The sequence below is a fragment of the Astyanax mexicanus genome, chromosome 10 (assembly GCF_023375975.1).
Source record: "Astyanax mexicanus isolate ESR-SI-001 chromosome 10, AstMex3_surface, whole genome shotgun sequence".
Taxonomy (NCBI): Eukaryota; Metazoa; Chordata; class Actinopteri; order Characiformes; family Acestrorhamphidae; genus Astyanax; species Astyanax mexicanus.
This window is the reverse complement of record NC_064417.1, coordinates 8,145,864-8,173,722: the sequence shown is the minus strand read 5'-3', so window position 1 is coordinate 8,173,722 and position 27,859 is coordinate 8,145,864. Positions and strand designations below refer to the sequence as shown.

The 27,859-nt window shown below is 38.9% G+C and overlaps 1 protein-coding gene across 1 annotated transcript in view; it reads left to right on the top strand.

Moving 5' to 3' along the window:
• Window positions 1-27,119, top strand: part of jph3b (junctophilin 3b) — an 83,502-nt gene extending 56,383 nt beyond the window's left edge. The window contains exons 4-6 of the mRNA XM_015602660.3: window positions 14,122-14,246; window positions 17,582-18,618; window positions 22,671-27,119. Of these exons, the coding sequence (XP_015458146.1) occupies window positions 14,122-14,246; window positions 17,582-18,618; window positions 22,671-22,751 (1,243 nt within the window). The 3' untranslated portion in view covers window positions 22,752-27,119. The remainder of the gene's footprint in view (window positions 1-14,121; window positions 14,247-17,581; window positions 18,619-22,670) is intronic.
• Window positions 27,120-27,859: the final 740 nt, after the last annotated feature.

Here is a 27,859-nt window from a genome sequence, read left to right as displayed (position 1 = left end):
ATGACTGGGATTTAAACCAGCCATCTCCAGATCATGGTGCCAGCGCCTTAGTCCGCTGGACCACACGCAGTCTATCGGATGGCTTTTAAATACACACACCTATATAAGTTTGAGGTGCTATCTAGTGAGTGGGGTTAAACAGTAACCAGAGGTTTGAATTATTGTAGTTAGAGGCCTAATGATCGGTAGATCATTGTAGGTTAATAACTACTGATCTTCAATGCAGCCAAAATAAAATTAAATAAATGGACATTGGGTGATGCTGCCATGTGCTGAGAATAAAAGGCAATTAATATATATTTGACAAGATAGTTTTCAGATATGAAATATTTTAACGGTGTAGATTAGATTTCTAATGTTGTAATTGTATAAGAAACAAACAACATACCATTATTAAACATATTAGAGTTTATATGCAGAAATACAACACAACATGAATTTTATTGTTATAATTTTTTTTACTAATACAATAACAGTGTTTATAATGTAATGATACACTTAGCTGTGATTCTTAAAGACTTCCAAGCAACGTCAGAGTCAGAAAAGACCCTGAAAAACTATACATTTACTGTTTAAAAAAGTTTGTCTTGATTTTCTTTTACTTTGAATGCAACTGCTGCCGCATTTACTAAAAATGTAGTAACATCTTGTTTAACTACTCTAGCAGGCTCTAGTAACACAGAGTGAGAAAAAAATAGAACTTGTTGCTAATGTTAGCTTGAATAAAACTACGACTTGATTTGGGACTGCTGGTCAATCTGCCCATTTATGATGAAATTTAAGGTGGAAGGGACAACTCTAAGATAGCTGAGGTTAACTTGTTTGCTAAATGCGAATGAGATATAAATTTATAAAGAATGTGATTCTTCTTGTTTAACCACTCTAGCAGGCTACAGGAACACTGAGTGAGAGAAAAAATAGAATGAACTTATTACGAACTTACAGTGAACCCCCTACACCGATAGCTCCAGCATACAGTAGTTCATCTTCATGTTCTCATGCAGTGATGTTGTGCTGTCGTGCCATGGTGCTTTACTGCCATGGCTTTCGTTGCAACTGTACTTATGTGTATAATAACATATACCCAACTAATCAATTTGTAAATTAGTTGCCAACTCAATCGATTTTTATTTGATTTAATCGATTTGTTATATTGAAATATATCACAGTAAACATTACCACCCACAGTGGACAGTCTGGTCATCCCACTAGAATTGTCAAGGCAAATAAACAAGCAACTCTGACTGAACTCCACATCTACATTTAGTTCAGGATTTCTCACATACAGTGCTCTTTAGCATCCATGGGAAAGGACAAAAGTCATGGGACATGATTCTAGTTCCAGTCCCATGCAATATGGCAAGTCAGTATATATGCACTCTTTGTCAGGAGCCATTAGAAACTTGATTTTAATGTTATGGCTCATGACATTAATTTATGTACTGAACTAATTTCAAGGCCCTACTTTAATTGTAGTTTTGTGTTTTATTGCATTGATCAGGATTATTAATTAGTGTGATTAGCTTTATTCCTTCTTAATAAAGAGGCTAGTTGTTGGTAAAGTAGCCAGCAAACGGAATGAGAAGAAACAGAAGAAGGAGACAGAGAGAGAGAGAGGGAGAGAGAGAGAGAGAGAGAGAGAGAGAGAACGAGATAGAGATTTCCGCATTATGCCAACACTGCTGGCGACCTGCCGAATAGAGAGAGCAGGAAGGCTAAACAGGAATGAAGCCAAATCTCTCTCTCCCTCTCTTTCTCTCTCCCTGTCTGCCTCTCTCTCTGTCTCTCTCTCTATCGCTCTCACTCTCCCCCTCTCAGTGATCCATCTCCATCCAATCCATCATTGTATTATTGTACTATAAATGTCAGGAGAGCATATGTTTGTAAGCATGTGTATGATCGTAAACACTCACACCTGGGCACCAGTGTGTGTGTGTGTGTGTGTGTGTGCAAACGTGCATAGGTATGCATGTGCTATATTCGGATCATCACTCACCCCTCAAATCCCATTGACCTCATTATACTGTGAGCAATGCAATCACTCCAGCTTAGTGCTGCCCAGCCGGCACTGCGTCCAATGGGCTGCACGCACTTCCTGCTCTCGGCTCTGGAGTGCACAGAGGTCAGCGTCCCACACGCCACTGTAGTGTGTCGTCTACAATACACACACTGTTCTACAGCCGCCCTGCAGAGCCGACTGCACATTATATCATATATATTTTATATTATATATAAATGACTACAATGTCTCAGCTTAATGTTTATAGTTAACAGCATGCCCAACAGTGTCAGAAACCATAAAATAAAGTATATTAGAAGATGCTGAACACGGTTTAGGAAGAGTGTGTGATGATCTATGCAAGCAGTTAGCACCATGCTAATTGGTGTGGTATAATTGTCTGCTTTTTGTCAGTTACATTATCCTTGAGACAAAATAATGAATCAAACAAATAGAGTTATTAAAACTACAAAAGTATATATATATATATATATATATATTTATGAAGAAAACTCACAATGGTTTATAAGCTTTATCACTTCTGTTATTATGTTGCTATGTGGTTGCTGTGGTATTGCTAAATGGTTAATGTAGTAATGATCGCAAGTGTTACTTTTAATCAGGCTTGAACCCAACTTTAACCCAATTTTATCAATCATCAGAATCAGATTTAGAAGTTCGGTATAAATTTTCCATCTATATTTTTCACACTGGAAGGCGCACCAGATTATAAAGTGCACAATCAATAAATCAAAAATTTCTGGTATATTTTCATACATAAGGCGCACTAGATTATAAGGCACATTATGTGACACTAGTAAGGAACAGGGGTGTCGCCATGTTTTCCTTCTAATTCTGCTGTGTGGCGAGACCTGTAAAGCTAAGCTAATTAAACAAAAGTGTAATTCTTAAAAAACATTTTCTTTTAAAGTCAAACAAGCACTGGACGATAATCTACACAGATTTCTCTCCTAAAAACTGTTTATTTAGGTGAGTAAAGTGCTCCCGTTTATTTACAATAAGCTATGCGCTGTTAGCGGCTAATGCTAATAGTGCTCCAGCCTCGGTGCTGGAGAACAAAACTGAAACACCTGTATAACTGTATTTCAGTGGGGTGGCTTTAATGCTCCCTTATACCTGACTGGTAAAAATTATACATAAGGCGCACCACATTATAAGGTGCACTGAGGATTTTTGGAAAAAATAAATGATTTTAAGTGCAACTTATGGTGCGAAAAATACAGTATTTATCTGTGTACCTTGTATAGTAAGCAAAGTCAGCAGAGGGGAATGTATTTTGGTGTTAGGAAAATGCAGAAATGCTAATCTTGTGTTTAGAAAGTTTTAGCTTTGCCAGCTAGCTTGCTAAGTTTGCCAGTTTGTGCAGCCAGCCATAATATATATATATATATATATATATATATATATATATATATATATATATATATATATATATTATGTATGCAATACATACCCACAATTATAGACATAATCTTAGTTTGTTATGATGTAATAAAGTCTGCAAACTTGTACAAACTCTCTCGGACCCTTCACCACAATGCCTTGTAGGACAACCTCCTTAACGCTAATGCTGCTAATAATCAATTAAAGCTAGTAAGGCTTCAGTTAGCATTATGTAACAAGATCTAGCTAATCACTCTCCTTTAGCCTACATTCAGTCTGGCAAGGAAAGCACTTTTTTAATGATCGGAGCATATCATTTTTCTTTGGACAGCTGTTTATAGAGTATGTAAAATTAATTTATTGACATTCACTACTGTTTATTCAGACCTAGATGAACATTTTAGATGAGATTTTGAAGTATATTTAAGCATGTAATGAGATATTAAGTCATTAAATTATATTAATCAAAGTGTACTTTAGATGCTGCATCACTTTCCATAAGGATTTATTTGTGTTTTAAACAGGAATTTCATAACTATAAGTGTCTTTCATTATATTTAGTAAATGTGCTCATCAGATTTCCCCCTTTTTACTACCATAAGAATTGCATAACCAACTCTGCATAGGCCTGCATATGTTATTTTGAAGTCTTCCAGACTATGAAGGAACACATAAGGAGGAATCATGTAGAAACATAAAAGTCTCAAACAAACCAAAATACTCTGTGCAGCATTTAGGTGCTCTTACCTGGGGAGCTGTTAACTTGCGGGTTCTAAAGCTGGTAACTCTGATTAACGTATCCTGAGAAACAGAGGGAACTGTTTTGATGGTTCTCTATTACAAACATGATTCTTCTTTATTTTATGGCTCAAAGAACCCTTTTGTAGCTGCTTTATTTTTAAATGTATTCAGAGTAACCTACTGTTCAGCTGTAGGTCAGACCAGAATAACGTGTTTTTTTACAATGTGGAATGAATATTGTATATGGGAGGAACACCAGGGAGAATGTTACTTTTTAGGCACCGTCAAAATACAAAATAAAAGCAGAGATGTTTCTCTAGAAAAAGTTCAGGGCTGAATTTAGTTCCCAGTCCAGCTCAGGCATGGCTTCATATTGATTTGTGGAATAATGAGAAAGACATTTACTTAAGTTTTATTTTACTTTAAACTTTGAAATTAACATATCCTTATCATATTGATAGCTAGGTGGATGCTATTGTTATGATGCTGATAGGTGGTTGATTTGATAGTGCTAGGTGTTTGCTAGATGATTCTTTAAACGTTTAACTAAAGCTGTTCTTCTATGGCTCAAAGAACACTTTTGTAGCTGCTTTATTTTTAAATGTATGCAGAGTAACCTACTGTTCAGCTAGAGGTCAGACCAGAGTAACGTGGCTTTTTACAATGTGGCATGAATATTGTATATGGGAGGAACACCAGGGAGAATGTTACTTTTTTAGGCACCGTCAAAATACAAAATAAAAGCAGTCAGAAAGCAGGTGCCCTGAGGAAGAGAGCAGAACAGTGTATTTCCAAGGAGTAGTCTAAAAGCAGGGCCTTGAAAAGGCTTGAGACCAGGAGAACATAGTGCAGACAAGAGAACAGGAGCTATAAGTGTTTCAAGGAATAGTACAGACAGGGAGGGGGAGGAGACTCTGACTCAACTTCCTCTGAAAAAAGAAATTAGTGCTTCAAGGAACAGGGAAGATGGACCGAGGAGATAACACTGAGAGAAGTTTCTAGAGAATAGACATAGATGTTTCTTAGGATGCGATTAATCCTTTAAATATCAACAGGCTTTAAAGAGTGTGCAAGTCTTCAGTCACGTAGGTCCTCAGGGTTGTGAATGAGAGGGCATTTGAATTAGATTTCTCTATAATCCTCCCAGTAATCCCATGACTTTTGTCATGCCCCATGGAAGCCAAACAAGGCTGTACTGTCCTGCAGGATATACATGCAGGGCATCCTGCATTAAATATGAATGTGATTTCAGCCAGAATGTATGTAGGACTGACACATTTTGATTAACTAATCACAGAAAAGATATCATTCCTGTATCAAACATCGGCCATTAATTAATCTCAGAATAAAGTTAGCATCCCAGCTAACATGCTTCAATCCTTACTGCTGATTTTGGCTGTTAGCTAGCATTGAGCCGCTAGCTGCATTCAGGTGTTCTGAGGTCAATAACTAAAGACTGATGTGAACAAGAAACATAATCCACACATCATATCAAACCACAGAACCTACTAATATTAATTTAAATGCAATAGTTTCAGGAATGGGCAGGGCTCTCAAGTTTTGAAGTTTGGTGGGAGTGAGATTGGGGAGGTGGGGTGGTGGTGGTCGGTGCGCGCAATTCTTCGTCAGTTATACAAAGGGGGGGTGGGTTGGCGCGCTGTTCTTCTTCAGTTGTTCAGGGGGGGGCAGTTCTTCAGTTGTTAAACAGGGGGGGCGGGGCGGGGTTGTTCATCGACATGTGTTTCAGAACTTTTGAAACGGACAGTTCTTCGCGCCTGACACTCTGGCTGAAACTCCACCCTCTTTGACTAGGTCTGCCTAACAACAGAGCGATCTATATTCTGATTGGCTCAATGAGAGTATTTTATAATATGCAGCCGATGGATTGGCAAGCGTGAGAAATACCATGTGTGGCGTGTGAGCGTGTGAACTTGCTGAGGTGCATGTGTCACACGCTCAAAGCGTGAGACTTGAGAACACTGGGAATGGGACATTTCATTTCTGAAGTTGTGTGGTAATTAAACATTCCTTAGTTCATACTTGGAATATATCATAAGCTTTACCACCACAATGTTGGTAATGATAGTGACAGGTGGCATCTGAGTAGAATTGTCAATGTGAACAGTGAACAAAGTGAATTTGGCAGAAATCACATCCACATTCAGTGCAGGATGTCCCACACACATATTCCACAGCAGGTCAGTGCAGCGTTTAGCATTCTGGCAAAAGTCATGGGACACGCCACACCAAAAATGCAACGTAGTTTATTCAATGTGAACATTATGGTGTCTGTAAATAATTTACAGATATAATCCTAGTACATTTAAAACATTTCCAGTGTCTGATAAGAGCATCTATGATGTCATTTAAAACCTCTCAATTTGTAGTACTGGAAAGCAACACTACTGGGCCATGTAGTGCTGTCCCTATTCTTCCACACCAGACTGAGCTCATTAAAGCCTTCATAATTAGATAACACATCGTTTCAAGGTCGTAAGAGCAGGGAAAACATTCAGCTGTGCAGCGCAAACTGGAGTTTGGCACCCACTGCTTGTTTATAGTACTTAGCATAAAGCTAACAACAAAAACAAAAACAAGCATGCATGCTTGCAATTTACAGCACAACTATATTCAAACTCAAACCAGTGCACCCTGACAGGCCTCTCTTCAGACTGGTAAAAATCAGTGTAAAGGTGCAGGATACCAGCTAGCGGCTAAGCTGATTAGCGCCGCTGGGTCAACGCGGTTAGGGGAGTTAGAGGAATCTCTACACCTTCACTGAGGAGCTAACGCCGGAAACAACCGTGACTCATCGCTAAATCAACTCTTTATGCTGGTTATAGAGCGGCTTAGTGGTGTCAGCCTCAGATTAGAGCTACTGTCAATAAAGCTCCATTCTCTCTTCAGCGGGAGGGTATCGGGTTTGCTCATTTGTTCAGCGGATATTAGGGGTGTAAATCTCTGACGTCACAGTCAATCGAATCAGTTACAGTGACAATGCTTCAGGCAACAATGCCGTGGATTATAAAATATTAAACTTCACTGGGATTAAATTATTTATAATAAAACTGATTAGTGATATTTCTTTAGCCCAAAAAAGCACATGACATGGTGACATGTGTCAAAGACCCTTTACAATATGTGTAAACAATATGTGTTTCTACAGATCTGTTCAAATACTTACATGAAATGTTCTGTCTTTATAGCTAGGTTCTGATCTGATATATAGACAAAAACTATAAAAAAAATGTAACTTGAAACTGTTGTTGTGTCTTCATGTTAGAGCAGTATTAGCCTTAGCCACTAACCGTGCTAAGTGCTAGCTCTTTTGCCATTCAGTTTTGAGTGTATTGGACTTTAGCCTGCATATGTACTGTGTTTAAACAAGCTACGTGGGACAAACCACTAGCCCTGCCCTGGGTTACCAAAAAATGTAGGGTTCCTCAGTGTAGCACTATCAGACTGTATTTACTTGGGCTAATCGTGGCTAGCACTAGCAGTTAGCTGCTAATGCTAATGCTGCTGTATCCAGCCTTAGTGGAAATCTTAGTTAAAATTTAAGCTTACTGTGACTAAAGAGATGCGCTTTACCCAAATTAACAGTTTTTAGGAGATAAATCTGTGTAGATTAACCAGCACTTGTTTAACTTTAATAAATATATATTTTTAAGAATTACAGTTTTGTTTACTTGGCTTAACTTTACTTAACTTAAAACAATTCACTGCATCGCAAGTCATTAAATTTCACCACAAATTTGATTCAGTTAAACAGCCTCAACTAAGCGATTTTTAGGAGTAAACATATCTAGGCTCTTTATAATCTGACGAAATTAACGTTAAATTATTTAATTAATTAAAAATATATATTACTGGATCTGATTGAAAAATTGTATACAGTAGTCAGCAACAGACAATAGCCAATAAAGCTCAGACCTGCAGAGGCATAAACTCCACAAGGCCTCTGAAGGTGCCTTTGGTATCTAGCACCAACACTGACGTTAGCAGCAGAGCCGTTAAGTCCTGTACGTTGTGACAAGGGGCCTCCATGAGCATCAGTGAGCCTAAAATGTCTCAGATTAGTATGCTTCAGCTGGTCATTTCCTGCTTCCAGCAAACCAACTTCAAGAACTGACTATTCACTTACTGCTTAACCCTTGTGTGGTGTTCATATTTTTGTTACTCGTTTACTTTGTTACTTGTATTTAATTCAGCAAAATTAAGCAATTCTACATGAAAATGCTTTACACATGCTTGCTTCACCTAAATTGCAAGCAATATAAACAGCTTACATGGTTAATATTTGCCCTTTACCTTTCTTATGTTACATTTCTTTCAAAAAGTGCTACTCATTTTTTATTAGTTTTTTTTAAATAAAATGTAAAAGAAAATGATTTAAACTCAAGATATGAGTAGAAAATTTGTTTGGTTTCAAATTTACAAATGAAGCTATGTTTATTAGCCCTTGGCCAAACATACTGTATGTAATATAAATGTGTGTGTGGGGGGGAGGGGTGTAAAGTGTGTGTTTATCGAAAATGTGTTTTGATATATGTTTTTCACAAAAAAAATGAGCCAATGCCAATGAGTTTGAGTTAGAAAAAATGTTTTTTTAGTATAATTTGATGAAAAATGAAAACAGGTCCCACAGACCCGAACACCACACAAGAGTTAATCTATTCACCTCTTGACAGAAGCCGTTAGGACCAGATCATCAGTGTTATTCACTTTATCAGACAGAGGATTTAATGTTATGGCTGATCGGTGTATATTGAATATTAATAATATTGTTAATATTTTTTTTGTTGAAATCTTTATACACAGCTGGAGGTTATGAATGCCTCTCTGCTTCATTCAGAGGTTGTGGTGTTCTGTGACTGGGTCAGCACATCTGTCATGTTTAAATGTGTGTTAATGAGGGAGGGATTTGAGAATGAATGGCCGTGTTTATGTGTGAGAGGCAGTGAGTGTGTTTCTGAGCATGCTGGAGTGTGTTAGGGAGGGGTGAGAAAACGAGCGTGTTGATGAGTGCAATTGTGTGTGTGTGTATGTGTGTGTATGTTTGTTACAGTAAGAGGTAGATCAGTGGCTGATGTCACAGAATCGTTAGCCTGTTTAAATCAGACGTGGCGCAGCTACTGAGAAGAATAAAAATACAGTTTAAATCCCTGCACCTCACACACATGTGGATATAAACACAAACACAATAAACCCACACATACAGCCCTAGAAAAAAACAGTTTCTGAATCAGTTTCTCTGATTTTATTATTTATAGGTATATGTTTGAGTAAAATTAACATTGCTTTATTCTATAAAGTACAGACAACCTTTTTCCCAAATTCCAAATAGAAATATTGTCATTTAGAGCATTTATTTGCAGAAAATAAGAAATGGCAGTTCAGGGCTTTCTGACCTCAGATAATGCAAAGAAAACAATTTCATTCTTATAAAGTTTTAAGAGTTCAGAAATCAATATTTGGTGGAATAACCCTGGTTTTTTCATGCATCTTGGCATGTTCTCCTCCACCAGCCTTACACACTGCTTTTGAATAGCTTTATGTCTTTACTCCTGGTGCAAAAATTCAAGCAGTTCAACTTGGTTTGAAGGCTTGTGGTTCCATCATGCTGTGGGGCTGTGTGGCCAGTGCAGGTACTGGGAATCTGGTTAAAGTTGAGGGCTGCATGGATTCCGGTCAATATTCTTGAGAATAATGTTCAAGAAAAAGTGCCAAAGTCAAAATTGTACAGATCAAGACATTGACCCTAAATACTGCTCAAAATCCACTAAAGCATCCATGCAGAGGAACAAGTACAAAGTTCTGGAATGATCATCTCAGATCATCTCAGTCCCCAGACCTGAATATTATTGAAAATCTGTGGTGTGATTTAAAGTGGGCTGTTTTTGCTTAGAAACCATCAAACCTGACTGAACTGGAGGTGTTTTACCAGTCTCTCATTGGAAGCTACAGGAAGCATTTAGATGGCTATTTCTGCAAAAGGAGGACCTACTTCTGCTGGGGTGCCCAAATTTATCGGAACAACCAATGATTTATAAAGGAAAATCCATAAAATTATCGTGGGTTCCCAAACTTTTTCATTCCACTGTAACTTAAAAGTGAACAAACAAAAATACTCATTTAGATGGCTCTTATCTGGGGTGCTGTTAACTTGAAAGTATCCTGTGCAACAGAGGTAACTCTTGCTCTTTCTTTCCTAGTGCAGTCCTGATGAGAGCCAGTTTCATCATAACGTTTCTGATGGTCTTTGTGACTGCACTTGAGGATACTTTCAAAGTTGTTTCTTAGTAATTGTCTTTGTTTAGTTAAGAAGTTCTTACCATAGTATGGTTTAGAACATTATTAAAATAAAGCTATTTGCTGTATACCAACTCTACCTCGTCACAACACAACTACTGATGCTCTCAAACACATTACATTAATACAATTAACTCTTGACTAGTTCAGCACAGCTGTTAACTCAAAGCCATTTTAGGTGACTCTGCCTTATAAAGCTGACTGAGAAAATGCAGAGATATGCAAAGCTGTCATCTAAGCAAGAGGTGGTAATTTGAAGAATCTAAAATATAAAACAAAGTCTGGTTTGTTTAACATTTTTTTGTTTATGAAATAATTCTGTATGTTTTTTTATAGTTTAAATGACTTCAGTAATAATCTACAATGACATACATTTTAAAATAATACAAAAAAAACACTAAATCTCATACCACCTCTGCATATGCTTTGAGTATTCGGATTACAATACATCCTGGAGTTGCTCTGTATCGCATGTACTTTGCGCTGATCTCTTATGATCAGATCACACAGAACACATGTTAATTCCAAGTGTGAACGAGGGTCAGAGGGTCTCTAAATGTGAAAGAGTAATTTATTATGCTCCCTGTTTCTCTCATTTTCTCTCACACTTCGTCTTACTTTCTAATTGCCTTTCCCTTTTCTACATCTCTCTCTCTCTCACTCTCTCTCTATCTCTACATTTTCTTCTCCTTTACATGATCTCTCTTGTGGTTGCCAGGACAACCAGAGAGGCATGGGGTGAACACAATCCACACAGCACTTCATCTGTCCCACGTTACCTCACCTCACCCTCTCTCTCTCTCTCTCACACACACACACACACACACACACACACACACAAATCTCACGAATCACCCACATACACAATTCTTATATTGAAAACCCACTCATGATAAATCATGCAGTAACACACACACACATATGCCCACACACTGTTTCACAATGACCATGCACATTAAGACACACACACACACAAACATGAATACAGACACACCTGGCCTGCTTGGCTCTCCTGCCTGGGTGAAGATGCCTAAAGCAAAGAGAAACAGACAGAAAGGGAGAAAAAACATCAATACGCATCGACATGCAATACTGCACCAAGACACTACTGCACTAACACAGGAGAGAGAAAGGGAAAGAGAGAGAGAGAGAGAGAGTTAAATATTGAAGAGAGAGGTTGAAAAGGCCTTTGTGGTGTTTTGCTATCATATACAGTACCAGTCAAAAGTTTGGGCACACCTTCTCATTCAGTGTTTTATTTTATTTTTTTCCCCTACATGATAAATGAGTACTGAAGTCATCCACACTATAAAGGAACACATAAGGAATCATGGAGTAACTTAAAATGTGTTAAACAACCAAAATACTAGGTGGCTCTTATCTGGGGAGCTGTTAGCTTGCAGTTTCTGAGGCTGGTAACTCTGATGAACGTATCCTGTGCAACAGAGAAAACTCTTGCTCTTCCTTTCCTGTGGCGATCCTGATGAGTGCCAGTTTCGTCATAGTGTTTTAATGGTCTTTGTGACTGCACTTGAGGATACTTTCAAAGTTTTTTACTTGTTTTCAGATTGACTTACCTTCATTTCTTTGTTGTTTTACTTAGTTGAGTAGTTCTTTTACTTAGTTGAGTAGTTATTTTACTTAGTTGAGTAGTTCTTTTACTTAGTTGAGTAGTTCTTTTACTTAGTTGAGTAGTTATTGGATTTAAACATTACTCAAAAAGAGCTATTCACTGTATACCAACTCTACATCTTCACTACTTCACAACTAATGCTCTCAAACACATAAAGTGGATGCTTTTCTTTAGCAGGGACAGAGAAGTTGGTCAGAGATGATGAAAAGATGGATGGAGATAAATACAGGGCAATCCTAGAAGAAAACCTGGTGGAGGCTGCAAAAGACTTGAGACTGGGAAGGAGATTCAAGACAATGACCCAAAACATACAGCCAGGCCTAAAGTGGTTTAAATCAAAGAATATTCATGTGTTAGAATGGCCCAGTCAAAGTCTTGAACTAAATACCACGGAGCTTCTGTGGCAGAACATGAAAATTGCTGCTGTTCACAGACGCTCTCCATCCAACCTGGCTGAACTTGAGCTGTTTTATAAAGAAGAATGAGCAAAAGTCTCAGTTTCTAGATGCACAAAGCTGCTAGAGACAAACCCCAAAGCACTTGCAGTTGTAATTGCAGCGAATGGTGACTCAACTAAGTATTGATATAGAGGGGATAAATACTTTTGCATGTCACAATTTTCAGATTTTTACATTACATTACATTACATTTGGTAGACGCTTTTGTCCAAAGCGACTTACAATAGTCAAGTACCAAAGTAATAGAAGTTAAAAGGTAATATATTTTTAGATAGGACTTAAAGGAGGTCAAAGGGAAATAATGGGATAGAGGAGTGAAGGAGGGGAAGAAGGAAATGAGGTTAGAATTAGTTAGGAGAGTAAGTGCTCTTTGAAGAGCTCTGTCTTCAGGAGTTTATTAAAGATAGTGAGAGATTCTCCTGATCTGGTAGTAGAAGGTAGTTAGTTAGAGGTGTTAGGAGAGTAAGTGCTCTTTGAAGAGCTCTGTCTTCAGGAGTTTCTTAAAGATAGCGAGATATTCTCCTGATCTGGTAGTGGAAGGTAGTTTGTTCCACCATTGGGGAACTCTGTATGAGAACAATCTGGATTGCTTTGTGTGAATGTTTGGCAAAGCGAGGCGACGTTCATTGGAGGAGCGCAGCGGCCGGGAGATAGCGTAACTTTTTAACTTAAATTTAAAAAAACATGTATCGTTTTCATTCCACTTCACATGTTGGTCTATCAGTTAAAATCTCAATAAAATACATTTTATTTTGAAGTCTGTGGTTGTAACATGACAAAATGTGAAAAAGTTCAAGGGGTATAAATACTTTTTCAAGCCACTGTATATACTGTATAATAATAGCAATGTCTAAAAATCTGAAATTTTTCTCTATATCTCCCATCTATACTCCCTCAGAGCTGCTCAACTCTTCTCCAGCGTCACTGTAGCATCACGCTGAGAGTGAGGCTGAATCAAGCGTCATACTGGGAGATGAAAACGCTGATGCGCTCAGCAAGGCCCTGGAGCCAAACTGATTCCCAGATTGAATTATTCAGTGTATTCTTGCAGCTCCGGGGTTTACAGTGTGCCGAGTGGAAAAGAGGTTGATGCCAGGGAGATACAGCAACCTCCAACGTGCACTCAGTCTTTCTGTTTTCAGTCAGATATCTCCATAAGTTTATGTGAAAAGAACAGCAGAATGCAGGCAGTCATCTTGACCAGGGTTCAGTAAAAAATAGACCCCTGTTTTTTGTTTTAGGGCATTTTATTGTTTTATTATTTGGTTTGCTATTCTTTTCTTAGTTCCCTAATGGTTAAGAGGAATTCCAGAGTGAGTTTAAGGGCTCTACACTCTCCCATAATCACATGTAATTGGTAGCAAACACTACAGATCACTGCCTGCATCAGCTGAATACAGACCCAATCATAACATGCATTGGAAGAAAAGACAGCTGAGATCAGCTGAGAGTCATCAGCATAGCAGTGAAATAGCTACAAGACATACTATAAGACACAGGGAACACTGTAAAAGCACTGCAAAGTCCCTTGAAATGTGCACTTTTAATCTTTTGGGTAACTTGTCTTTCTCCAGGACGGCCCATGCACGAGGGAAGGCGGAGGCGGCCATTGCAGCGGCACAGAAAGCTCAAGAAGAGTGCAGGCTGGCCAGAGTCGCAGCCAAAGAGTTCTCACCATCCTTCCAGCATCGGGGAAACGGTGAGCACCACAACACACACTGTCACACTCGTCCAGTCACCAGCCTAACAGCTAAACCATGCATATTTATTTGTGCAAAATGCATGCTTAAACATCCAATGTGCAAGCATTGTAGACCTTTAATCCGTCCCATATTTGTGACTGTAAGTAGAAGAGGAGAATTTTTGCTATACACCTGGATTTATTAGACCTGTGTAAATGCATAATGACTTAATATTCATTCAAAAGCTGATTGACCAGTGGTAGGATGGCCCCCTCCCCTTATATGTGAGTCTTGGTCCTCCAAAGGTTTCTTCCTCCTCCAGCTCTGAGGGAGTTTTACCTTGCATCTGTGCTCATTGGGGTTCTGTATTATATGTTCAATGTTTTGTCTGATTCTTTGTTCTGGAAAGCTGCTTTGTGATAACATCAGTTGTAAAAAGCACTATATAAATAAATTAGATTTGAATTGATGAAGAAAATTTATTTAAAAAAATATTAAAAATATATTAAGTATTCGAACTGGAAAAACTGGCCTTTCTCTTGAAGAATATATATTCTAATGTTGTGTGTATACTGTTATATATATAAATTAAGACATTAAAACTATGAAGGAACGCATATGCAATTATAGAAGTATAGAAAAGTATAGTATAGAAAAAAAGTGTTAAACACATAAGAATATAGCAAGTTTTGCTGGGAAACTTTGTCAACTTTGTGGTTCCTGCATAGTTTTTAGATCTTTAATCGACAATGCAGAAAATAATACGAATAAAAAAAAAATACTATACTCATGGGCAAGGCATCTGATCGTGGGTGCCCGATGGCTGGGACAATTCATTTCTGAAATTTTAATCCAGGCATTTAACTTTCTCCAGCCCACAGTGTCACATATGATGTGCCTGACATACATCATAGAAGACATTAACACCCACAGTGGACCTATACTAGTCCCTGTCCCATGACATATGCCATGCTAGTTACAGATACAATTGAACACGAATGTTGGGGTACCCCAAATCAAATAACACATTCTGTTGATTATTGATAAAATATCCTCTACAAAAAAAACTATAAATCTGCACATTTACTGTTAAAATAAAACATTTACTGTTTCTTTGTTTAATTTTGCACATTTTATTGCTTTTAGATTACATTACTTTCCGTACGTCTGCAAAACAACCTGTGCTTCCCGGCTTTTTCCCTTATTTAGTATAATTTAAGGACAACTTGGTAAATTTTCATTGCTTTATAATGAGTAATTCTTAGGGTGTAATTAAAAATGTGCAGAGTGTAAAGCCACAAATAAACGTTGAAGTGCTCTGTTTTATTAAGTTTTAATTAATTTATTTTCAAATCAACAAACATGCTATTTTAACAGGTGTACCTTAATGTTTGCATATGACTGCTACAATACCAGTCAAAAGTTTGGATGCAACTTCTTATTGAGTGTTTTTCATTATTTCTTTATATAATTTACTTTCAATATTGTAGATTAATATTAAAGACATCTAAACAATGAAGTGTTTGTCCTCCACAATCCCCTGATTTAAACCTGATCAACTGAGATGGTGATTTGGAATGAGCTGGAGCTTCACAGTGTGAAGGAAAAACAGAAACTGTTGTTTAGCACCTCCAGGAGCTCCTTCAAGATGCTGAGAAAACTATTTGAGGTGACTCTCCCTCATGAAGACACTGAGATTAAAATACCAAGAGTGTGCAGATCTGTCCTCAAAGATAAATGTGCTACGTACAAGAATCTAAAGTATAAAACATATTCTTGTTTGTTTAACTAAATAATTCTGCATGTGTTCCTGTATAGCTTTCATATAGTCATCAATATAACATTTACAATGCAAAAAATCACATTGAATGAGAAGAGGTGTGTCCAAACTTTTGACTGTTACTGTATTTAACACATATGACACTGTATGAGTGTATGTGTATGAGTGCACATTCTTACATGGTATAAAATTGTGTGTGGGTGTTGTACGTGTTCAGAGGGGGGTGGGGTGTCTCCCCCCATGGTGCAGTGAGGGGGTGAGTGATGGTGGAGGCAACAGAAAGATGAGGGGAGGTCAGGACTGACCTTTCTGAAGCGCCCACGCAAAGAACACACACACACACACACACATTTACACAGACACACACATACAGGCTGAACCCAAAAGGACCAACACACGCCTACATTCACACACTATCACTTTGCATCAGTGTTTCTTAGCAGAGACCACACACACACACACACACACTCTCTCTCTCTCTTTTAGATTAGTTTATCAGAACATAAAAAAAAACTGAGGCCGGATTCACAAAAGCCTTTAAAGAAATTTATAAGAATTTCCAAATAAAACAGCATGCTTAAAGCAACAATATGGATCCGTTTTTACTTAAAATAGCAGCTTGAGAATCATGCTGAAGCTCAACTGACTGTAGTTATTCCTACTCCAGGTCAGAACACTTTTACTACACTATGAAACTTTGAAGAAGCTGCACGAGACTCTCTTCAGAACTGCGTAATAATACATATTTGTGTAAACTCCTGTAATATTACTATCCTGCCTCTGTCCACATGCTTCTTTCACTTAAGATGCTGCTTTTGTATCTCTTAGCCTTTCAACAAATTCACATGTACAGCACTCAAAATTGTGATTTCAAGATTAATTTTTATTGTCATGCCACAGAGTACAGGTGTACATGTGAGTGAAAAACGTTGGTGTAGGTTCACACTATGCAGAAAACAATATTTACAACAGAGTACAATAATAAAGTGAAATAGAAATATACAGTTAACTTTACAAAGGTAAAGTAAAAAAAATACAAATTCTACTCCCACAAATTCTTTCCCCACAAAATCCTTGCCTCTAAATTCTCTATTTATTTTTTGTATTTTGTATTAAATGTATTTCGTAAAAAAAATATTATGATACTCTTGGCGATATGAACATTAACTTCAAACTAATAACAATTTCAAGAATACCTTACAGCAACAAAATGAATATTACACTTTATTTGGGGATATTACTGCATAAAATATGATGTGATACAATAATTGTTTAATTGAGATTTTAACAAGATTGTAACAGAAGTCAATGATCCAACATGTCATGATACTAATAATGCACTCCATATACCCTGGACAGAAGCAAATTAAATGATACTGGACATATAATGATAATCTGTCTGTAGATATAATAGATTTAATAAGAAATGAGTACAGTGTGAATTTTTATTTTGCTTCAAACAGCAAAAAAATTGTACCCTGATGGCCAATATGGCTCTAAAATATTAGTTTTATCTCGTATTGTACATTGTAAGGAGAGGTCCTCAGAGATGTGTTGTGTGGTTCTGTTCAGGAGTGGAGTGTCAGAGGCCGAAGCACCAGCACTCCAGCGAGAACGACGGGGAGGTCATCTCCAGCGGGACACCTGACAGCACTGACCTCTACATGAAGGGTTCCACTCCTCCGGACCTGACGCCTGACATTAGCCCAGTCCCGAGTCGGCCGTCCACTCCGCCCCGAACCCCCGCCTCCAAGCCCTCGCACCGCACCAAAAACGCCCGCTTCCTGCGGCAGAGCGCAGTGGACGACGAGAGGGGCGGAACCTCGGAGATCCAGGTGCTGCTGGAGGGACGGGGAGAGGGAAAGAGTGAGGGGCGGGGTGAAGGGCGGAGCGAGGGCCGTCCAGGTGGTGGTGGAGGAGGGGATTACTTGAGGGCCAATAGCTGGAGTGAGGAAAAGGACAAGCGATCGTCGCGTGGTGGCAGCAGCAGAGGTGGCAGCAGGGGCAGCAGCCGCTCAACCACGCCGTCCGTACCAGACGCTAATGGCCACAAGCACTCCTCCTCCAATCACAAGCCGCGAGAGCACAGCTCATCAAATCACAAGAGCTCGCGGGAGAGGTGGGCGGACTGTCCGTCCGCGTCCTGGACTGCACATCGGCACGGCGACAGCCTGGCCCACTCCCGCCTGCTGGAGCAGGACGAGGAGAAGCTCAGCAACTACGAGATGGAGATGAGGCCATTGCAGCCCATGGACTCCAACACCCAGAAGCCCTATGGGCAGGGGGCGGAGCATCACGGTCACTCTGAGCCCCGATCGCACACGCTGCAGCGACGGGCCAAAACGCGGGACCGAGAGAGGGACAGAGATAGGGAAAGAGAGAAGGAGAGAGAGACCCGGGACTCTGCGAGGTCCTCGGGGGCCCGGGACAGCCGTGAGGGGCCTAGCCCGGACTCCACCTCAGTGCAAAAGCTGGACACTCTCCGTCTGGGGGAGAAACTAGAGGCTCGGCCTCTGCGCAGGGACCTCACGCTTTCTCCCCCACAGAAATCCTCACCCATTGCACTAGAACACGACAACGAGAACCAGACACAGCTCAAAGCAAACTCGGTGAGTATCAGGAGCTACACAGAAAACATACACAAGACATACAGGAAAAAAAGAAGCAACACAAAACCTTTCTAATGAATCTGATTAATTCTGACATGTTAGAACCTGAACTTATTATTTACTCTGGGAGTCTTATTTGAAAAAGTGTTTAAAACTACCTTCACCATGTTTGGAAGCTGTAAATTAACCTGGCTAGCTCAGATTGTGAGTTGTTGATCTACTTTAAAATGGTGATCTATTACACCAACGAGAGGGAGATTCAGATCATAAAATTTAGGAAGGAGTTCTGAATTTACTTGTTACGACCTGTTGTATTTGTGGCTGTAGTGCCAAATGTAAATTTCAGATGGGCACCAACGTTGACAGATTTTGCTGCGATCTGGGTAAATGTAGATTATAATTATTTGGTAACCAAAAGGACAACATCTGATGTTTTATGTGAGTAAAATCCAAATTGTTCCAAACATCACGTCAACATCATACTGACGTAAATTACAAATGTTTAGTTGTAAATTTGGAGCTTTATGGCAACCCTTTTTTATCATAGTGGCGAATCAGGTCCAATAAGTGGCAAAAAGACAGGCTGAGTGCCAGTGTTAGCGTTTAGTGTGAATTATTTGAAAACTCAGAGTGAAAAAGAGCTGTTGTGTAATTGACTATAAATAGATTTTTTTTATTCTTTGCTGAAATGAGGAGCAAATGGATTGCTTCAATTCACAAAACTGGAATGCAGTCACTGTGAATGATTTAGGGTTTTGCTTAGTGTATTTATTAAAAAAACTGATTTCTGGCCACATATCGATGTCTATTGATTACTGTTTCTTTGGATCACAATTTCGATGGATCACTGTTGAGTCTAACTGCCTTTAATTTTTTAGCTTATAATCACTTGTTTCATTGACCTTGAAATTCTACCAATGAAGTGTGGAGATACTTTGAGCTTGGTGATCGTGTAAACTAGCCATTTCTTTGCATGGGCATGCTTTGCGACTATCACTGGCATTGTAACCCTGTTGGGAGCATCGGGTAAAAGTGCGGTATTTTGGAATGCTGGGGTGACCAGAGGTGAACTATACAACAAAAATTTGTATTCGTTATGAGTTTCACTACACCCCAAGTGTATTTCACACCAGATTTTTTCTTTAACATCACAGCTTAACACTCTTATATAGCAGTAAACCAGTGTCCATACCTTGGCAACAGTACAGCATATTTTTTGCAAGTACCATACATTTCGGACAGTAAGGTGCACCGGATTATATGCCGCATTAAGCAACACTAGTAAGCCTATATCGAAGTGAGTGAGGGTGTTGCCATGTTTCCCCTCTAATGGGGAAGCTCCTAAGTAAACAAAACTGTAATTCTTAAAAACAACATTTTCTTTCAAAGTCAAAGGAGCGCTGAACGTTAATCTACACAGATTTCTCTCCTTAAAACCATTTATTTGGTAAAGTGATTCCCTTTACTTACAGTAAGATTAGATATTAAACATTTTGTCTGAGGGTGATGGTGAAGTTTCAGTGAAGTTTCTCCAGCACTAAGCCTGGGTGCAGCAGCATTAGCATTAGCTGGTAACTTCAGCATTAGCTGCCCAATAGTGCTATACTTTGGAACCCTGAGTGTTACAGTAACCCAGGGTGCACTTAGCTAGCGGTTAATCACATGTAACTCATTTTAATATGGCAAACACCACAGTCCAATATACTTACCTCTGAACAGTAAAAAGCTAGTGCTGTGGTTAGTGGCTAATGCTGCTTAGTGGTGGTGAAACTCCACTGAAAACTCACCCTGATAACACTGTACTTTAGCAGAGGTGCTTTACTGCTCCTTAATACCTGACTTGTAGAATTCATACATAAGGTACAGTACAGATTTTTTGGGAAAATTAAAAGATTCTAAGTGCACCTTATAGTCGGAAAAATACGGTACTAAATGGTTTCTAGTGAATTTACACCTTTATTTTCTATGTGTGGCTGAAAGGGTTAACTTGCCTGTGTTTTAGAATCTGAGCTAAAGCAGACTGTAGGCTCTGCAATGGCTGTTTAATGTCTGGTTTATTAGGGGTACAGAGGGGCTGGCCTGCATTAGGCCACAAATGAGCCTTTAACTCAGGTGCCGAAAAACCTTTCGGCCCAGTGAAGCTGGAAGACCACGCAGCCTCCTCTGCTCCACACAGCCCTGCTGTAACACACACTGCACCGAACCAACCTTGGTAACAGCAGATTGGCAAAGTGGCTCCTTCCACTGCACAGCCCGGCATTGGCTGCCCTGCACTCTGTTGCTAGGGAACAGCTTATGCCTTGCTCCACTGGTAGCCAATGGGATGGTGTGTGAGAGTTACAGGAGGGGAGGTGTGTGTGTGAGTGTGTGTGTGTGTGTGTGGATGTATGTAGCTGCAGAGAGGCAAGGAGTGCAGTATAGTTGTGTAAAACAGGTTTACACAAAGCGCAAACAGCCTGGCACTGTTAGCTAACCGAGGAAAAACACACAGGATCCTCAGTGCTGACTGTAAAAGCTGTCCGGTTTCACACACGTCTATATCTGATGTGTTTAACATGCATTAAATATTAAAATCTGATCCCTGTTAACATGCATTTTATATGCATACATGCATACCTATTCGGCTCCATGTTTATAGATAACAGTGAGTCATACAGTGTCAGAAACCACATTATAGAAGAGAAAGTCTATTAGAGATTACAGAACACCTCCACACAGTTGGAGGGGGTGTGTGTTAATTAACACCACACTAATTGCTGAGGTATAAGCTTCTATTATGTGTGATCCACAAAAAAAATATCTGCATCATTTCATAATTTTAGCCAAATTCTTGAGGCTTGTTGGGTCACTGCTAGTAGTGGAGAGTCAATTTTTTTTAACCCCTGAAAGCCTGAACAAACAAATAAATGTAAAAACCCTGGTGTGCGTAAATAAATTACTTTTATGTTGTTTTATATCTAAAAAAAAAACATGAAATTGCTTAATTGGTCACAAAAGTTGTTTAAACTCTCAAAGTCTGCGTTGCCTTTAAAATTGATTATTAGTCAATTAATTTCCAACTTGAAAATCTGTATATAATATGTTTGCGCATGCAGTGCACAGATAATGCCCCAGGGAGTAAAAAATATGTATTCGATTTTATTAAATTATCTATGTAACTAATTCATTATTATGCATTCATTTGAATATTATGTAATGATTTAAAATAATCATTTAATTCACACACTGATGTTGAAGAGATCTCTATACATTCATACATACAAAGACGGACAGACAGATAGACAGACAGACAGACAGACAGACAGACAGGTAGATCTATTTATCTATCTGTTAAATGTGGTAAAAAATAATAAAATATTAAAATAATAATAATAATTACCGTACAGATAGTCAGACAGTCAGATAGAAAGATATATAGATATAATATTGATTTATGTATAAACAAATACACGTACACACATGCACTTGGCTATAAAGGGGTTAAAGCATTAAACAGCCACTGTGCTCCACACACGATGCAGATTCATCGCAGCCTGTTGTGTGTAGTTGAGTTGAGCTGAGTGGTTAGACTGAGGCCCTCGCTCTGTCTTTCTTCACACTTCACTTAGCACAGCCCGATTTCATGGCCCACATGTTTCTCACATGTAGAACGTGTGTGTCCTTATTCTCTTTCTCTCTCAGCGGCGGTAAACATGCTCCGTGATGACATGGTTACATAAGCTCATCAATTAAAAATCGCCTCAGCCGGACACTACGCTCTTCAGTTTTTTTTCTTGTTTTTCTGAACACGCTCACCCTTCGATTGCTCGCAGGATATGCACACGAGAACATTTTCATTCCACACTGCCACTCGGATCATATCTCTCCATCAAATACACACACACACACACACAAACACACACACACAAACCTTTGCAGGAGTTCATCTCTGCTGCTGAAAATAGTGCAGGTTTCTGGACCAATATGATCACACATAATAAATGTGTAATGGCACAGCAAATATTGATGTTTTCCCTCTTTCTCTCTCTCTCTTTCTCTCTCTCTCCTAACAGGGCTCCAGCTCAGTTCTGGTTGTCATGGTGATTTTGCTCAACATTGGAGTCGCCATTTTATTTATTCACTTTTTTATTTAAACTATGTTATCCCTTATATATTGGTTCCTCTTGTTTTATCAAAGCTATTATTATTATTATTATTATTATTATTATTTTGAATGGAATTATAGGAGCGTTATCCGGTCCCCTGCCTGATTTCAAACCGACGGCTACTTGGGAAGAGACCACAGACACACGCACACAGACGCGCAAAAGGACGGAGGACAGCATCACAAACAGAACCGAGATCCAAACCAGATCAAAACAACCAAACTTGGGCTCAGCTGCGCCATCTCTTCGCTTCTCCAAAGAGCCTTCAGGTGTTTTTCTTTTCCTTTTATTCATCTCAAGTGTAGAGCTCCAAAGCTTCCTTTCTTATTGTCTAGTTTTACTGATTTATTTAATCATCAATGATATTCCAATTGGTGTTCAATTTTTTTTTCTTCTTTATTTGCCTTTTATTTCCAGTTTCTTGATTCCTTCTATTCCAATGGCTTTATCTTTTGTTCTGGTTCATTTGGTTGGGTAGTGGACTCAAACGGACCTCGGTGGCGGGAGGTTGAGGGTGTGTGAGGTGGCACAAAGTGCGAAGGGTGTGTGTGAGGTTTTCTCCATCGATACGTTGTGGGTGGTGAGCGTACCGCGTAGCCATGATGTCAAAAGGATGGGAAACGGCCCCCTGTCTTACCCCACCAACCCTCCATACCATACCATTCCTCAGCAGATCTACACACTCCTTCACTCACACACAAAACTCCCTCACCATCTTTCCCTCTGCATCACACACCCTACTTTCACCATCTATGTCCAACTGCTGGTTGAAGGCCCCATCAGGAACTGCTGAAGCTGCAGACACAAAGGAGGTGCTAGTGGTACTCAGCATTAGCATTATACAAAGTTTTATTACATTATCATTTTATTATGACTATGTTTTTAAGGTCATAACTTCCTACCCAATGCAAGTTTATTGTATAGAAAGAGAGATTTTAGCTCTGATTTGGGCATCAAATCTTATCCTTTTAATGAAAAATTAAGGATTGAAATTCTGTAAACATGGCTATTTTCTAAACATAAAAATAAATACTCTACAAACAGATAAGTAGTACTACAAACAAACAACATATTAAAGATTATTAGCTCAGAAATCTCTGAGATTAGGGGGGATTCTGAAGGGTTTTAGTACAACTGTAGTAATACTTTTAGCAATACTATATAATAAGGTGTTTGTGACACCTTCCAAAATTATCTTGCAAAATTAAGCAAATAATTTACTTAAAATAGAACCTGTCATAACGTGTTAAAGCAAGAGGTGACAACATACACGTTTATAACTCAACTCTGCCTCCTATTGGATGAACTTTCTGCAGATAAACCTGAGCAGTGATAAGGGATAATGATCAGATTGTTGATAGTCAGTGGCTGTGTTTACGTGCAAACTTGATTGAATCCTTTCTGATTATAGATTAAGACTGAGGTATCTATATGCATATTCTATGCAAACAACCTGAGGAAAATCTCCATTTATGAATTATTAAACACAATTCAGGAATTACTTTAAAATTATGATGACTAGGGGGAATGTTCTATATATTCCCCTTTTAAAGAAGAAGTGGAGAGGAAGCAGTCATGTTCTGCAATGTTCGTAGTCACATTAGGTGAATGCAAGTCCCAAACTGACAACAAGAAACTTCTGAATCTCTGAAAGTGCACAGTAAAGATGGAATGGGAGAGGAAGAGAGTCATACTGAAGGAATTCACTGATTTCAAGGCAGTCATTCATAATATTATTAGTTCCAGGTGTTTAAATTGCTATTATATTAAAATGATTACCAACCCTATTTGACTGGATAAAAATTGTATTTGGAATTGCCTTTATTTTAACTGAGGAGTATACAGTTCATGGGCATATTCTAGTCTTTTACACTGTTAGTCAGATTTTTACCGCACAATCTGGCTGTGTGTAAACATGGCTACTGACTGTGTAGTTGTGTAGCACAGTGAGTGGGGAAAATACAAAAACATAAGCGCATGTAGTATATTTAAAATGTATTAAAAACACAATTTATAAAATTCATTATTACAATACAATACTTAAAATAAAATACAATACTTTATGCCCTTGTGTTGTACTGCACAGCTGGTATTGGTTTGTCCAACTATGTAAAAAAAAAAGTGTGCTGTTGGTTAAAAATGTACCATAAAAAAGCACCTTACTAGACCCTTTATTAATTTTTACTCAATTAAATAATCCTTAAATCTGCAACGTATGTGCTGACCCTGCATGCAATTGTCTGTTACAGTTTTATAGTTAGAAACTTTGATTGAAAAGTGCTTACAAACATATAAGTTTTAATTTACAGCACAAATAAAGTAGCCTTAACCCACATTCAAGATTCTGCCTAATGTTAATTGGAAAAAGCTTTTGAAAATGGTAGTCCTGGTGCCAGCTGCTACCTTTTCTGAAATTTCTTTTTTAGAACAGTCAGTGACTCTTTTTTGACTCTTAAAAGTTGTAATATTGTATTTGAACCACTTTAGACTTTATTTAAGAGTCTAACCAACCCACCTGCAGTGGTTCCTCATTGGGCCTTCACTTTGCTCACCTTTATGTCTCTACCTCTCCATGATACTCCTCCCTGCATCAAGTCTACGGTGTCATGGCAGATCTTGTATCTTTGGCTGTGTCTTTAAACCTCTGGAGGTCTGATCTGTCCTGTTGACACTCAGCCTGTGCATAAATTCACCACAGTGAAGGTCTGCAGCCAGCGCTTCAGCTTCTGCAGGAGCTGAAACAGTTCCATCATTAACCTTCATCAGAAACACTGTCCAGTCCAGCAGTTCCAGTTCAGCACTACTCATCCTGCTCCTCTCTTTACACACACATGTATGAGATGATATGGGTTTTGGTCATATGGATGCACATATGACGCTTTCAGTTTGGACAGGCTGCACTGTTTAAACACTGTCTGGATGTTGTACGAGGGCTAAAACACACAACGCTCTGGAAGTCCACACTCATTTTACTGTAGATCCCACTGTAAGGTCCCAAAAGCCCCCAGCTTTACTGCGGTAATGGCAAACGTTGCTGCCCACCTCACTTCACCCCGCACACCTGAGGAAGCTGGCGTTCTCAACCAGAAGTTTAGAGACTGTTAACGTTTTTTCCAACTGCTGCTTTCAAATGAAATATTTATCGATAAATAAAAAAAGAGGGAAAAAATAGAAAAAAAGAGATTTTTTAGCTATTTGCAAGAGATCTGGAAAGAAAAAAAAAACGCCAACTGCCTTGTTTTTTAAAAAGACAAATTTGCATGCTCACGTATGTTTTAGTTTTGTATAGATAACTTCTAAGAAAAATAGGGATATAAACTCTTCTAGTTTTGGAAGCAGTATATAGGGTTGCGATTTTGATTTATTCTATTTATCTACTTATTGATTTGATCAATTATTATTTCTTGAATTATTTCATTGTTAATTCTCCTCTTTAATCCCCAAACAAAACAAGCAACAGGCTGTATTATTTCCCGGGCTGTTTATCATGATGCTCTGCGTACGAATGGGCAGAGCATCACCCAGCAGACCGGACAGTAAAATGGCCGTTAAAAAAAAAGAAAAAAAAACTGCAATGGAAATGGTCACTCCATAGGATTGAATATATCCAAGGTGGAACCGTTTTAAACAAAGAAACTAAAGAAATTAGTGACATTTTCTTTATTTTTTTTCTAGCTGGCTTACTGAACTCAAAGACTCTGAGATGTTTTTATAGCATGTGTGTATGGGGCCTGTACCTACTTTCCGCCTGCTCCTGTCAATGATCGCTCACAGTCTGTGCTCTCTCTCTCTTTCTTTCCCTCTCTCTTCTCTCTTTCTATTTCCTGTCCCACCATATCTCTCCGTTTCTCTATCCAGCCAAAAAAAATTAAAAGAGGAAAAAATGTACAAACAATTAAAACACACACTGAAGGAAAGGAACGGAAGACAGAGGTTAGAGGTCAAACGTGTGAAGATCTGGATCTAGTTCTAGTTCTTCATCCACCACGTTTGTCCACCTCGTTTCCGATTTCTGGGTTTCTGCTCTGGAGAACATCCATCGCCACACACACGAACAGGCGCAGACACTGTGTTCTGTATCCGGTGTGTGTGTGGCGGAGATGTGTGTGCAGGGGAAGCAAGACAGACAAAGCAAGCGAAGCAAGCAGGGGACGTAATCTGCCCGCTCCGGTGGCTACTCTACCGCTCTCTACCGTCTGGACGTACCCCATCACCCTGTGAGGCCATCGCATGCCCGAGCATGCCAAGTTCTTTTTTCTCTCTTTCTCTCCTTCTCTGATTCAGTTCTTTACTTTTCTTGGGGGTTTGTTTGTTTTTGAGTTATGTGGAGAACATAATGAAAGTGTTTGAAAGTAAGCTGGTGTTCTGGGGTCATTTCTTATGATATATATTCACTGGATGATGGTAGAGTCTGACCGCTGTTCAAAGTCTTCTCCAGCACATCCCAAAGATTCTCAATGGGGTTAATAAGGTCTGAATTTTGTGGTGAACAATTCATGTGTGAAAATGATGATCTCATGCTCCCTGAATCACTCTTTCACAATTCCAGCCCCATGAATCCTGATATTGTCATCTTGGAATATGACTGTGTCATCGGGGATGAAAAAATTCATTGATGGAATAACCTGGTCTATATTCAGTATATTCAGGTAGTCAGCTGACCTCATTCTTTCAGCACATACTGTTGCTGAACCTAGACCTGCAGACCAACTGCAGCAATCCCAGATCATTTGCTTAGTTAAATCCCAGGTGGATTTTTTTTTTTACTTTTAATCCAGTGCGCCTTATGTATATTTTTTCCAGTTGGGTTTTAAGGAGAAGTAAAGCCCCTCTGCTGAAGTACAGGAGTTTTAGTTTAGTTCTCCAGCACCAGGGCTAAAGTAGCATTAGCATTAGCTACTAACCGCTATTTCCCCTTTCAGAGGTGAGTATTACTGTCCTGTAGCCTGCTCCTAAGCACTGCCAGAGAAGCATTAGCTGTACCTGCTAAACGTGCTTGTCCTTTTGTTGTTCAGAGGTGAGTATATGTGACTGTAGTCTGCGTGTTTACCGTGTTAAAACAAACAATGTGAGACGACCAGCTAGCTAATATCGCA